Source organism: Elephas maximus, chromosome 16, assembly GCF_024166365.1.
Source record: "Elephas maximus indicus isolate mEleMax1 chromosome 16, mEleMax1 primary haplotype, whole genome shotgun sequence".
In the NCBI taxonomy this organism is placed as follows: domain Eukaryota; kingdom Metazoa; phylum Chordata; class Mammalia; order Proboscidea; family Elephantidae; genus Elephas; species Elephas maximus.
In genome coordinates this window covers 2,925,757-2,941,139 of record NC_064834.1, presented here as the reverse complement: position 1 = coordinate 2,941,139, position 15,383 = coordinate 2,925,757, and the positions used below count along the sequence as shown (strand labels likewise).

The 15,383-nt window shown below is 48.9% G+C and overlaps 1 protein-coding gene across 1 annotated transcript in view; it reads left to right on the top strand.

Moving 5' to 3' along the window:
- DRGX (dorsal root ganglia homeobox) overlaps positions 1-14,906 on the top strand; it is a 37,871-nt gene extending 22,965 nt beyond the window's left edge. Inside the window, exon 6 of the mRNA XM_049855946.1 lies at positions 14,641-14,906. Within this exon, the coding sequence (XP_049711903.1) occupies positions 14,641-14,906 (266 nt within the window). The remainder of the gene's footprint in view (positions 1-14,640) is intronic.
- The last annotated feature ends 477 nt before the right edge of the window (positions 14,907-15,383 follow it).

Genomic DNA, 15,383 nt, shown 5'->3' with positions numbered 1-15,383 from the left:
TAGTTCTTCTCTGTAACACGTGGGGTTGTTGAGAATCACAATCGACTCCATGGCAACTAAAAACAAGCTTTATACACTTTAGCCCCGAAGTAGGTGCTATAATCTCCGTTTTACAGATGAGGAAATTAGAGTTTGGAAAGAATGAAAGTAGCCCCATGGCTGCTTAGCGATGGGGCCGGGGAGCAAATGTCAAAACGGCCCCCTCCGCCACCCTTCATCAGGCTGTGCCTAGCTTTTGGGCCTAGAGACTTCCTACTGTTACTCTCATTTTATAGGATTTTTTTTTTAATTACTCTTTTGAGGTTTTATTCATTTCGATTGTGGCAGTATAATGAAAGTTTTTTTTTAATATAATTTTATTAATTTTGTTATTGTTGAGGATATACACAGCAAAACATGCATCAATTCAACAGTCTCTACATGTAGCATTTAGTGACACTGATTGCGTTCTTGGAGTCCTGTAACCATTCTCACTCTCCTTTTCCAAGTTGTTTATTTTATAGAATTTTGACAATGATGACTTGGTTTCAGGTGGACATTTTCTAGAATGTCTTCTTCAACATCGTGAGGCTCTCGGTGGCAGACTCAGCATTGTCCCCAACACAGCTGCAGGGCCGTTGTGGTTTCAGAATACCATCTCTTGTTATAATTCTGATGAGCAGTCCCTGCTGTGGGTCAGTGAGGCCTTCAGGTCATGCTAAGATGTGTTGCATTGCTTGTCCCTACACTAAATGGCCTTGGGTTACTGTGCATTTTGAGATTTTTGATTAAGTTTTATAAAATTTTGTCTTTTCTCAATACCATGTTTTACACAAATAACGTGTACCTTCTATGTTTGTTTGCCAGCTCCGCCCCACCCCCGGAGGTATTTTCATAAGCACTGCTATACCTTTTTTTTTAACATGCTGTAAAAAAATGTAGCATAGCATGTTTATGAAAATACGTCACAGGGGGAGGGTGTGGCTGGCAAATAAATGTGGAAGGTGCGTGTTATTTTCATAAACATGGTATATCCATCATTATGTCTGTCACGAGCAGCCACATTTCCTTCCAGTTTGTGGCAAGTCAGACAACTTATGTTAGAAACGTGCTTAACGTAAGACTCTTGAATTACTTGGTGAGGGCCTTGAGCATATTTTTATGGGCAAAGCACATGAGCTTCAGGCTCTGGATTTCTACTGGGAAAATAGTTGTTAATAAACCCCCTGTAAAATGGTGAGAGTAGGAGCAGTGTCACAACTTGTTTAACTTCGGGGGGTATAATTACCAGGATCAGCCCAAAAATAATTTCCATGGGGTAAAGGTCAAGATACCTCTACTTTGCAACTTCTTTATCATTTCTGACACCAGACATCCACCCATAGCACTTTCTATTTCTCTGTTGGCTTCAATAATTCATTACAATGGCCACACGGAACTAACAGACCATACCTACAGTTAAGTGGTTTACTAAGGAAGCAACAGGCTTCAACTCAGGATCTAGATCAGGGAGCATGCAGGCAAAGTCTCCCTTCTTCAGTGCAGGACAGCTCTCTCAACTCCTCTTGGCCACGCAGGCCTCCTCTCAGCCCCCTTAGGACAGGCTTCTCTTGGTCCTGCCATCTGCTGCCACTGGCTCTGCTGCTGGGCCCCTTCTGGGCCTGTTGCTATCTTCAGCTTTACAGTCCTGGACACTTCTTACAGCTCTTTTAGAAAGTTCCTTCCCTTCTCTTGTGCGGCTTTTTCTCTCTTCTTTCTTCCTTTTATTTCTTCCTGCTTCTTTCTGTCTCAAAAACCTCTTGGGCCTGGCTGCTTAAATATAGGAACTCCTTGTCAATTTCAAGACATGGCACTCCCACCAGGACCATGAACTGACCAATTCCCCCTCCCTAAGCTACAGATACTTCATTTGCACAGTAAGCTAAAGCTTACCTCATGCATAGTCTATTGACCAATGCCTGCAGACCGCAGCCCAGGACTGGACAAAATGTATCAAAACCAAGTTGTTTACACTTACCCCGGAAATGTCAATCAACCTGGACAAAAGTAACAAACCCTCTGGAGTAGAAAACTAGGGCAAAGGTAAACTCCTCAGGGCTTGTGGGAAAAATCTCTCAAACTGGTTTTCTGAAGAACCAAGGCAAAAGGCTACATAAAGGAACTCATTTCACCACACCCCCACTGGATGCCACCAAAGACTAAGCTTTCTTTTGTTAGTCGTAGTTTTTTAGTAGTTGCTCAGGGTAGATGAGGCTGTACCAGCGGGTAGCGTATGGAGAAGCCTAATGATGCTATTGGTACTGTGGGATAACGGAGAGCAAGCGTTAGCTTTACAGGAATCCTGTTTGTGGAATCATTTTTCATTTGTTAAAAAAATGGTTATAGAATCTAAGGGACATGCTGGTCATTGGACATTTTAAGTTAGTTGCAATGAATGGAAATCCTGAAAACAATATGCTGAAGTTGTAAGTAGAACTGGAGTTCATAATTCACACCCCGTTGTAAAAACACAGATTTTGTTGTTGTTGTTGAAAGGGATTTTAAAAATTGTCAAATAGTCCATATACTTCTCCATGCGTGAAGATTCTCGACAGCATCCTTACCAAGGGGGCAGGAGCTCCTCATCTCCGGAGAGCCCACAGTGTACGCATAGCATGCTGGTGGCGAAGTAAAAAAAATCCTACTTCCTTTAGCCCCCACCGTTTGCTTCCATCCCACTCTGGGCCACCTAGAGAGAGCACATGACTTCTGAAAAACCACCTTTAGATACTTGGAGGCAGTGACCACATAGCCATGTGGCTGGTGACTCCCTTTCACCAGCCTCAGGTCTTTCACCTTTTTAGTCCTTTGTTCCTTCTTTCCTTCCTGTCTTCCTTTCATACTCCTTCCTCTCTCTGTCCTCCATCTAGTTCTGGTCTCAGGATGATGTAGTCTCTGGTTCATGTGCCCCTTTCTGTCTCTCGGGCTCATAATTACCTTGTGTCCTTGGTGTTCTTCATTCTCCTTTGATTCAGGTGAGTTGAGACTCATTGATGCATCTTAGATGGCTGTTCGCTAGCGTTTGAGACCCCAGATGCCACTCTTCAAAGTGGAAGGTGTTTGCTTTTATGGGATGAGTTAAGAGAAACAACAAAAAAGAAAATAAATGGCTTGTATTGGATGTGAGAAGTGCAGTGAAGGGTCTAACGAGTGTGTTGGGGCCCTCGTGGTGGGGCACTTCACCTGGGGGACAGGGAAGGCATTTCTGAGGAAGGGACATTTGGGCTGAGAGCAAGGTATGTGAAGATCTGGAGAAGAACGAGGCAGGCCCAGGGGCAGGAAGCAGATGGCTTGGGTGGGAATGTTTTGATCTGTCTGGCAATGGACATGGTTTGGGTTCCAGTCTTGGCAGTGGATCTAAGGAAAGTCTCTTAAACCCTTTAATCTTTGTTGTTGTTATTGTCAGGTGTCATTGAGTCAGTTCTGACTAGTATGTACAAGAGAATGAAACGCTGCCCGGTCCTGGGCCGTCCTCACAATCGCCGCTGTGTTTGAGCCCACTGTTGCAGCCACTGTGTCAAACCACCTTGTTGAGGGTCTTCCTCTTTTTTGCTGACCCTTTACTCTACCAAGCACGATGTCCTTCTACAGGACTGGTCCCACCTGATAACATGTCCAAAGTATGTGAGACCAAGTCTCACCATACTTGCTTCTAAGGAGCATTCTGGCTGTACTTCTTCCAAGACAGATTTGTTAGTTCTTCTGGAAGTCCACAGTATATTCACTATTCTTTGCCAACACCATAATTCCAACGCATCAATTATTCTTTGTTCTTCTTTATTTATTTAATTTTTAGTGTGCTTTAAGTGAAAGTTTACAAATCAAGTCAGTCTCTCACACAAAAATTTATATACACCTTGCTACATACCTCCAGTTGCTCTCCCCCTAATGAGACAGCCTGCTCCCTCCCTCCACTCTCTTTTTTTGTGTCCTTTTCACCAGCTTCTAACCCCCTCTACCCTCTCATCTCCCCTCCAGGGAGGAGATGCCAACATAGCCTCAACTGTCTACCTGATCCAAGTAGCTCACTCCTCACCAGCATCCCTCTCCAACCCACTGTCCAGTCCAATCCATGTCTGAAGAGTTGGCTTCGGGAATGGTTCCTGTCCTGGGCCAACAGAAGGTCTGGGGGCCATGACCACCGGGGTCCTTCTAGTCTCAGTCAGACCATTAAGCCTGGGCTTTTTGTGAGAATTTGGGGTCTGCATCCTACTGCTCTCCTGCTTCCTCAGGGGTTCTCTGTTGTGTTCCCCGTCAGGGCAGTCATCCGTTGTAGCCGGGCACCATCTAGCTCTTCTGGTCTCAGGCTGATGTAGACTCTGCTTTATGTGGCTCTTTCTGTCTCTTGGGCTTGTAATTACCTTGTGTCCTTGGTGTTCTTCGTTCTCCTTTGATCCAGGTGGGTTGAGTGAGACCAATTGATGCTAGCAAGATGGCTGCTTGGTAGCATTTAAGACCCCAGATGCCACTCTTCAAAGTGGGATGCAGAATGTTTTCTTAATAGATTTTATTATGCCAATTGACTTAGATGTCCCCTGAAACCATGGTCCCCAAACCCCGCCCCTGCTACACTGGCCTTGTAAGCATTCAGTTTATTCCGGAAACTTCTTTGCTTTTGGTTTAGTCCAGTTGTGCTGACCTCCCCTGTATTGTGTGTTGCCTTTCCCTTCACCTAAAGTAGTTCTTATCTATTCTCTAATTAGTGAATACCCCTCTTCCACTGTCCCTCCCTCCAGCCTCTCGTAACCATTAAAGAATATTTTCTTCTCTGTTTAAATTAATTCTTGAGTTCTTACAATAGTGGTCTTATACAATACTTGTCCTTTTGCAATGGAATAATTCCACTCAGCATAATACCTTCCAGATTCCTCCATGTTATGAAGTGTTTCCCAGATTCATCACTGTTCTTTATCGATGCATAGTATTCCATTGTGTGAATATACGATAATTTATTTATCCATTAATCCGTTGATGGGTGCCTTGGTTGCTTCCATCTTCTTGCTATTGTAAACAGTGCTGCAGTGAACATGGATGTGCATATACCTGTTTGTGTAAAGGCTCTTATTTCTGTAGTATATATTCCGAGGAGTGGGATTGCTGGATCATATGGTAGTTCTATTTTTAGCTTTTTAAGGAAGTGCCAAATCGATTTCCAAAGTGACTGTACCATTTTACATTCCCACCAGCAGTGTTTAAGTGTTCCAGTCTCTCCACAGCCTCTCCAACCTTTACTGTTTTGTGTTTTTTGCATTAATGCCAACCTTGTTGGAGTGAGATGAAATCTCATTGTAGTTTCGATTTGCATTTCTCCAGTGGCTAATGATCGTGAACATTTCCTCATATATCTGTTAAAAAAAAGCTACCTGAATATCTTCTTTAGTGAAGTGTCTGTTCACATCTTTTACCCATTTTTAAATTGGGTTATTTGTGTTTTTGCAGTTGAGTTTTTGCAGTATCATGTAGATTTTAGAGATGAGGTGCTGATCAGAAATGCCATATCTAAAAACTTTTTCCCAGTCTGTAGGTAATCTTTTTACTCTTTTGATGAAGTCTTTGGATGAGCATAGGTGTTTGATTTTTAGGAGCTCCCAGTTATCTAGTTTTTCTTCTGCATTGTTAGTAATGTTTTATATAGTGTTTATGCCATGTTTTAGGGCTCCTAACCTTGTCCCTATTTTTCTTCCATGATCTTTATCATCTTAGATTTTATATTTAGGTCTTTGATCCATTTTTTTTTTAACCTTGTCCCTATTTTTCTTCCATGATCTTTATCATCTTAGATTTTATATTTAGGTCTTTGATCCATTTTGAGCTCGTTTTTGTGAATAGAGTGTTTCATTTTTTTTGCAGATGGATATCCAGTTATGCCAGCACCATGTGTTAAAAAGACTGTCTTTTCCCCATTTAACTGTTTTGGGGCCTTTGTCAAATATCAGCTGCTCATAGGTGGATGGATTTATGTCTGGATTCTCAATTCTGTTCCATTGGTCTATGTATCTGTTGTTCTACCAGTACCAGGCTGTTTTGACTACAATGGCAGTATATAGGTTCTAATGTTCTTCTTTATTCATTTTTCAGCTTTCGCATGCATATGAAGCAATTGAAAATGCCATGGCTTGGGTCAAGTGCACATTAGTCCTCAAAGTGACATCTTTGCTCTTTCACACTTTAAAGAGGTCTTTTGCAGCAGATTTGCCCAATGTAATACGTCACTCGATTTCTTAACTGCTGCTTCCATTTGAATGATAACACCTACTTTCGGGGTAGTTGAGAAGCCTGAATGACATTATACACTTGTGTGTGTGCCCCGTACACTGTAACTCCCACCCCTTCCTTTTCCTGGGGTGGTGATGGACAAATCTGTTGATGGGAGACGTTAGGAGTGGTTGGAGTGGAGGAGACTGTAAACCAGCTGCTGCGAAGTTGACTCTGACTCGTGGTGACCCCGTGTGCTCCACAGGGTATTCAGTGGCTGGTTTTTCAGAAGTAGGTTGCTAGGTTTTTCTTCTGAGGTGCTTCTGGGTGGACCTTTCATTTAGCAGCTGAGCATGTTGACCGTTTGCACCACCCAGAGAAGGCCTTACTTTCTGCAGGTTCTGCCTCTGTAAGGCAGCTCATGGTGCCTGGGCCACAGCACGCTCACCATAAAGCCCCATTTACCACATGCAGGGCTGCTGAGCTGCATCTCCCTCTGAACAGTTGTACTCTAGGAGGCAGATGACGGACTTTCCACGTTCCCGGCTCAACGTCATCCCATTAAATTTGTCTCCTCACTTGCTTCTGACCCTGTCTAGTATACAGGTCAGTCTGTCTCTCTCAGTCTTGCCTGCATCTGTATCTAATCAGCATGTCTTCTATGTCCTCACGTGGGGCGGGGCAGGGTGGGCGGGGCACGGCGTGGAAGGGAGTCCTCTGGAGACCTCCCTCCAGACCCCCAGTGCCCCAGTACCGTCGTTCTTGGATATGGCTGTTTGGATATTTACGAGTCTACCTGTAAGCGTCAGTCCCCTTTGGGGGACACTTTGATCGCTGTTCAGACTTGGGCAGCAGATGAGGAAAGAAGGTACACCCTGCATGGGGCCCTTAGAGCTCTGACACTAGAGCCTCCCAGAGTCATCAGGTTTATCCGGTCCTCAGTTTCCCTCCCTGTATGGGCGGCGGGTGAACTAGGTCGTCTCCACAGACTTGTCTCCCTTCCTTATCCTTGATTCTGTGAGTTAGTACGTTTCTCTTAGCCTCTGAGTCTGGGCCTTGGGGGCCAGGAAGGTGGTGTCCTGGGAGCTGGCTGTGGTGTGGCCTATCAGACACAGGGCTGGAGTCCAGAGGAGGAGGCCCTGTCTTGTCCACATGGCACTCTGCCCCTGCAGAACATCATGTCCATCTTTTGGTCACAGACCACCTGACTCACTGGTTGATGTTCACGCAGGAACGGGACCTTGGCTGGGGCAAGGATCAGCCTAAGATGCATGGAGCCCCCTTTCTCGGCCTGGCCTGACTTGGCCAGCTGCCTGGGGCTGACCGAGCTGTTGTTCCCCTCAGGTCCCCCAACAGCTCCCAGCCTGCTGACCTTCCCCATATGTCAGCGTGGAGCTTCCCAGCCCTTTCAGCCCACCCCTCACAGTGCCAAGGAATTCGTCTTCAGTCTCCCCTCTTTTAAATGTTAACTTGAAATAAAATTTATGCCTCTGTATTTTAAAAAATTTCATGTTCATTGTAGAAAAACAAGAAAAATTCTGAATAAACACAGTGAGGAAAATAGAAATCTTGGGCAACACCACTCCCAAGAGATATCTCTATTCTTAATATGTTGGTCTTTTCGTCTGAAAATGTCTTCATGTGTGAGCTCATTTGGGAGGGAGACTTGGGGCCATGGTGTGTGTGTGGGGAAAGGACCTTCCCTGTAAGAGTGCAGCCCTTGGCCTCAGAATGGCCGCTGGGGCTCATGGTGATAGACCTTCCTTCTCAGCACAGTGAAAACTTCCACCCTCCTGTGTGGCTGTGGCTGTGTCTGTGACTGGTGTCAGTGTGCATCTATGTCTGTGACTTGTGTCAGTATGCAGCTGTGTGTGTGACCTGTGTCAGTGTGCGGCTGTGTCTGTGACTTGTGTCAGCGTGTGGCTGTGTCTGTAACTGGTGTCAGCGTGTGGCTGTCTGTCTGGTGTCAGCGTCTGGTGTCAGTGGGCGGCTGTGCCTGTGTCAGTATGCGGCTGTGTCTATGACTTGTGTAAGTGTGTGGCTGTGTCTGTGACTGGTGTCAGCATGGAGCTGTATCTGTGACTGGTGTCAGTGTGTGGCTGTGACTGTGACTTGTGTCAGTGTGTGGCTGTGTCTGTAACTGGTGTCAGCGTGTGGCTGTCTGTGTCTGGTGTCAGCATCTCGTGTCTGTGCAGCTGTGTGTGTGTGACTGGTGTCGGTGTGCAGCTGTGTCTGTGGCTGGTATCAGTGTGCCACTGTGTCTGTGTCTGGTGTCAGCGTGTGGTGTCAGTGTGTGGCTGTGTCTGTGACTGGTGTTGGTGTACGGCTGTGTGTGTGACCTGTATCAGCGTGCAGCTGTGTCTCTGTGACTGATGTCAGTGCATGACTGTGCCTGTGACTGGTGTCAGCATGCGGCTGTGTCTGTGGCTGGTGTCAGTGTGCGGCTGTGTCTCTGTGACTGATGTCAGTGCATGACTGGGTCTGTGACTGGTGTCAGTGTGTGGCTGTGTCTGTGACTGGTGTCAGTATGCGGCTGTGTCTGTGGCTGGTGTCAGTGTGCAGCTGTGTCTGTGACTGGTGTCAGTGTACTACTGTTTCTGTGACTGGTGTTGGTGTGCACTGAGTCTGTGGAATTGTCACCAGGAGAAGTGGAGGAATTGAGACTCAGGATTTAACAAAATTCAGCCTCCTGTGTGTCCCTGTCAGTGGGACCAGGCCTTAGTTGTCTTCCCCTGCCTCTCACCAGATGAAAGGCCAGCGGGGAGTCCTGGGGGTGTGGATCTGGTTCGCAGTTCCCTGTCAATTGGCATCTGTTTTCCTTCTCACAGTCATCTTTGTATCTGCTATCTACTGCATCGACCCCTCATCAGAACTGAGGCAGGAGACAACAGCTGCATCTAAATCCCTGGCCACCCTGTAGGAGAGCAGAAGCCGCTGGAAGGTCCTAGTCCCACCTCTGCATAAACTGGGCCATCCTGGGCCAGTTCCTCCCAGAGCCTTGGTTTGCCATCCTGCAAAGTGGGAATGAGTAATGCCTACCTCTTAGGACGCCATGATGGTGGTGGGCAACATGATAAAGCGCCAGTAAAGTGAGCTTCCTTTTGCCTCAGAGCAGGCTTCGAGAGCAAGAGAGAGAGGCCTGAATGTGCTTGAGGGACTGGACAGTGCTGGAGCCCTCACGGGAAAGCCTGTCCTGGGAGAGGAGTGTGGGGACTTCTGGCTGATGCTGCTGAGGTTGGTCTCTGCATGTGGGTGCTAGACCCAGGTGGCCTCTCAGGCCCCCAAATCATGATCACAGTAGTAGATGGGAGGATTCTAGACCATGCTCAGAATTGTGGGAAACAGCTCAAAGCTCATTTGCTGAGGGAGCGGTGGGTCTGGGGCCCAGGCACTCCTGGTTCTGAGCCTGGTGTGGGGCCCCTTCAGAAATTTGTAACCAGAGTGGCATTCTACCATGTCTGCCATGTCACCAGCCAAGAGTGGTAGAGAGAGGCTTGGCCTGGGCCTGAAGTCAGGGGCTCCGGCTTCAAGTCCACTGACTCAGTGTCCGTGGCATGCCACTGGTTTGTTGAAGGGGCTCCGTTGTATGTTCTGTGAGCTGGAGCCATGGTGCCACTCGCCTCCACCTGGGGTCTTGCTGTGGTCTACTCATTCATTCACATACAAGTTGTTTCTGGTGCCAGGGCGGGCTCTGTGCTGGGCCCTGGGCTGCTGAAATGACAAGACACTGTAAGTCCCGGCCTGGGGGCTCGTGTCTGGGGGGAGATAGGGTGCAGGGAGAATGCAGAGGAGGGGCAGAGCAGTGAGGAGGCCAGGGAAGCTTCCAGAAGGAGATGACAAGGAACCCAGGGGCCTGAAGGACAGTGGAGGCACCTCCATGGGCAGTGGAGTGCTGGGTGTGGAGGGTGCTCTGGTGGGTGAGGGTCAGAGTCCCCAGGGAGCTGTAGATATTCAAGGCTGGCTGGAGGCTGGAGGGGGCAGTGTGGGGGTCAGGTGCAGAGGAACAAGTCTGGGGAGGCTCGCTGTGGTTAGAGAGAGCTCGCAGATAAGTAGCTGCCTCCACTAAGTCAGGAGGAACCAGCAGGATCCGCTATGGAGACAGGGGAAGAGGCCAGCAGGGGTAAGTGGGCAACCACAAGCAAGTCTTTGTGGCTGGAGCAAGTGGGCGGGGGGGAGGTTGGGGATGAAGATGATTGGACAAGGAGGCAGCTGTGGATAATGGGGGGTGTTGTATACCACCCTAAGAGGTTTCATTGTTCGTATACCCAAGCAGGTAAATGAGGGATGCTCTCCAATTCCAGCAGTGCTTGGAAGTCAGGGTCACAGAGCTGAGGTGAAAGGGCTTCTGGGGCTTCTCCTCATGTCAGTCCACAGTGGTTCCTTCTTGCAGTTCTAGAGTTCACCCTCTAGAGCCTCCTTCCCTCTTCTCTCTCCCCTCGTTCCTTCTCCCTCTCCTCCCCTCCCCTCACTTCCCTCCACACACATACCTCCCAGGGGCTTGGCTGTGCTCCTTTTTGGGGATAAAGTGTGAACAAGACAGAGAAGGAACCTCCCTGGTGGGAGCCTACAGCCATGAGTGAGGCAGACAATAAACAAGTAAACAAACCATTAGAAACCCAAGCACAGGCTGTGGCCAGTGCTGGGACTGACATGAGCAGAGTGTCCTGATGGAGCATAACTAGGGGCCTGACCTGGGATGGGCGCCACCACGGGGATCCCTGAGAGGGGATGATTCAATGGGGCCCTAAAGGGGGGAGGAGCTGGCCATGGAAGGGTGGTCAGGGCTGGAGTGCCCATAGGTGAGCCCAGCAAAGTCCCCAGGTGGGGAGCACGTTGTCCTCTTTAAGGCAGAGGAGCGCAGTGATTGGGGGTGCATGGAGCTCTGCTGACATGAAGTCCAGCTCTGCCACTTTTGACAAGGAACCAGCCATCTGACCTCAGTCTTAACATTCGCAAAAGGGGATCACAGTAGAACGTACCTCACAGAACTGTGAAGATGGCGCCTGGTGCACACACATGTGCTGTAGTTAGTAAAGCTCCACTGTGAGGGTTTGCTGTGTGATGGTGATCACGGTGATGAGGAGGATGGTGATGGTGAGGAGGGTTTGAAAGAGGGTCTGTGTGGTACACGAGAAGGGACTGTAGAGGGCGATGGGTCCTGACCATGCCAGGTTTTGGAAGCCACAGGGAGGAATTTGGTTCTCATTCAACAGATACAGATTTTGGTCCCAAAGTCCTCCCTATTTGCACTGCGGCTCCTTCCCAGCCTGTGAGCACTTACAGAAAGAGCCAAGGGCTGGGCGGAGGATGAGGCTGGTCTGGCTGCCCCTCCCTGGCCAGATGGGAAAAGTGGTTGGGCTCTCAGGAACAGGCACAAAATTCCAGGTGTCATTGGAAGGCCAGGACGTACCATCTTCTTGCCCTGGTCAGAGCTTGCTCGGGAGTTGTCCACCCTGGTCAGGACACCAAGGCTGTGACTATGGGCATCTCCTTCAGAGACTGCACTTGGAGGCCTGCGCTTGACCTGCCAAGAGGGCTAGAGAATCTCTCCAGTCATGTCATGCTGGCAGCTGAATCCACCTCCTGGCCTGGGCGAAGGTCTCTGCGGCTCCTGTAGTTGCTCTCGTCCACACCTGCCTGGTGGTGAAATGGCTGCAGCCCGTGGGTATCCGGCTAAGGACAGGGTGACGTCAGCGCTGCTGAGCACCTATGGCCAGGCCAACAGGACTTCAGAGTTCCTGGGCCCAGGCTGGACCCTTGACATCCCCCTCCCCCACAACCTTTCTCTATTTTTCCCCACTTTGAAAGTGGTGCCCCATTAACTCAGATGCTCAGGGCAGGGTCTAGGCACAACTGTGAGTCCTTTCTCTCGTTTGCCGCCTCTAGGCCCTCAGCAGTGCACTCAGGCTCCAGCCTTCAGCGTGAACCCAAACCGACCACCTCATACTACCTCACTCTCGCCATTTTGGTCCACTCACCATTGGCTGTGCCTGCACCCCTGCCACCCTCCACTCTCCCTGTTGTGGATAAGATCAGACTCTTTTGTTCAAAACCTGAGAAGGGCTTCCTTTCCCTTGTCTGCCATGACTGCACAGCATTCTAACCCTGGTGACCCTTTGACCCATCTCCACCCCTCCTCCCCTGCCGTGGTCACTAAACTCTGGTCAGTGTGAATCTCCCATTGCTTCTGGAACAAGTGAGCTCTGTTTCACTCCATGCTTTGACACCCTGGATGCCTTCATTCTGGACATCAACACTCCCCCCGCCCAGTCTGCACTTTTCTGTACAGCACCCAACACCCTGAACTTCGAATCATGGATGTCTCAGGACTGGGCTCTGGGGGACTCCCTGCTGTATGCTTTCTTCAGGACTCCTGCGAGCTCATCAAGGCCTGACACAGTGCCTGGTGCTCACAGACTTCTCCTTGGATAAATGTGTGATGGCACGAGTGAGTGAACCAGCACTGTTGGGGACTCCTTGTGCTGGTGTGGCAGAGAGGCCTGCAGCTCTGCTCCTGAATGGCCCACACGGCACTGCTGCCGGGCTCAGAGCCAGGCAGTCTCTCTTAGGCCCATTCTACACATCAGACCTTGTGCAAAGTACTTTCCAAACTGGTTCTTTCAGAGGTTCTTAAACCTCCTCTGTTTGCAGTACCTGTGGGAGCTCAGCTATCTTTCATGACACTCCTACCAGTTGCTGTCAAGTCACGCGACCCAATACGTGTCAGAGTAGGTCTGTGCTCCGTGGGGTTTTCAACGGCTGATTTTTCGAAAGTATATCCCCAGGCCTTTCTTCTAAGGTGTCTCTGGGTGGACTTGAACCTCCAACTTTTTAACGCCCTTGTTGTTGTTGTTGTTGTTAGGTGTCATTGAGTTGGTTTTGACCCACAGTGACACTATGTACCACAGAACAAAACAGTGCCTGGTTCTGTGCCATCCTCACAATCATTGTTATGCTTGAGCCCATTGTTGCAGCCACTGTGTCAATCCATCTCATTGAGGGTCTTCCTCTTTTCTGCTGATCTTATATTTTACCAAGCATATGTACTTCTCCAGGGACAGATTGCTCCTGACAAAATATCCAAAGTTTGTAAGATGCAGTCTCGCCATCCTTGCTTCTAAGGAGCACTCTGGCTGTATTTCTTCAAGACAGATTTGTTCATTCTTTTGGCAGTTCTCGGTATATTCAGTATTCTTCGCCAACACCACAGTTCAAAGGCATCAATTCTTCTTTGGTCTTCCTTATTCATTGTCCAGCTTTCGCATGCATATGATGCCATTGAAAATACCATGGCTTGGATCAGGCACACCTTAGTCTTCAAGGTGACATCTTTGCTCTTCAACACTTTAAAGAGGTCCATTGCAGCAGATTTGCCCAGTACAATGCATCTCTTGATTTCTTGACTGCTGCTTTCATGGCTGTTGATTGTGGACCCAAGTAAAATGAAATCCTTGACAACTTCAATCTTTTCTCCGTTTATAATGATGTTGTTTATTGGTCCAGTTGTGAGGATCTTTTTTTTCTTTTTTTATGTTGAGGTGTAATCCATAGTGAAGGCTGTGGTCTTGGATTTTCATCAGTAAGTGCTTCAAGTCCTCTTCACTTTCGGCAAGCGAGGTCGTGTCATCTGCATAATGCAGGTTGTTAATGAGTCTTCCTCCAATCCTGATGCCACATTCTTTTTCATATAGTCAAGCTTCTTGGATTACTTGCTCAGCGTATGGATTGAATAGGTACGGTGAAAGGATACAACCCTGACACACACCTTTCCTGACTTTAAACCATGTGGTATCCCCTTGTTTTGTCTGAACAACTACCTCTTGATCTATGTACAGGTTCCTCATGAGCACAGTTAAGTGCCACTGCCCTTGTTTTACGTGCCCCTTGAATTTTGTGTGATGCTGGCAGAAGTCAGCTTCAGAAGATGTGACATGGTTAAAAGGAATGCAGTGGGCCCTAATGCTGAAGCTGTGAACTCCCTCAAGCTAGTAGTTTGTACTGCATGGTGGTTTGCGAATGTGAAATATTCCTGTAGCGGGTTTTTAGGGGTGCCTCTGCACATGGTTTGGGGAGTGAGAGATTGCTTCATTGAATCCTTATAATGATCCTGGGAAGTAGGTATTACCCCATTTTATGGAAGCAGAAGGTGAGGATTAGAGAATCCAAGGAATTGGCTCAAGACCATACAGCTGTTCGTGAGGGAGCCGGGCCAAGCCCTAGGCCCTGATAATCCTTGGGATTATCAACTACATCTCTTGGGTTGTGTGTCTGTGGGGTCTTGAACACTTGTTACCTCTCCCATTAGTGTCTGGAACCTACCAGAATAAATCTGTCCCTCCTTCAGGTCCCCAGATGCTCCTCTGTCCACCCCAAGCTCCAGAGATAGTCTGTGGACGGTGCTGAAGCCTGCTGTTTTTTTCCTTTCAGGGGGCCCACTATGCTCTTGCTGTGTCCCGGACCCCATGGGCTTGTCCTTCCTCCCCACCTACGGCTGCCAGAGTAACCGCACGGCCAGTGTGGCCGCCCTGCGTATGAAGGCCCGCGAGCACTCGGAAGCTGTCCTGCAGTCGGCCAACCTCCTGCCGTCCACCAGCAGCAGCCCCAGTCCCGCGGCCAAGCCGGCGCCCCCAGATGGCAGTCAGGACAAGATCCCTCCCGCCAAGGAACAGAGTGAGGGTGAGAAGAGCGTATGAGGCCCAGGATGTGTGAGCCTGGGGTGCCCTCCCTTGCCCATGCTTCTCCCAGCCTCAGCCCCTGCGGAAAACTCTCAGAACAGCAAGGAGGAGCCTGCTGCCCCAGGGCCCTCCTCTTGGACTTGGAAAGAGAAAAAGAGACCCACAGTTAGCTCCCCTGGTCCTGTCCCAGTCCATCTGAAGTCCTGCCATAGAGCTGTGCTGCCCCTGGGTGGCTTCTTGGGTGACAGCCCATTTCTTGCTGGGCTACCTCAGTGGCACTTGGGGCACTGGAGCCCATTATGGTGTGACCCCTGGAGTTTCCATTCAGACCCAGGAGCCTTAGGGGGAGGTGGAATTGCTTACTCCACTCCCCTCCCTGGCCCCATCCTGGGCCTCCCTCTGAAGGTCTTGTCAACCCAAAGGACCCTGGCATGGGCCAACCTTGGGAGAAGGCCCAGTGCTGAAGTTCTCACAATATGAAATGGGACTGTCCCT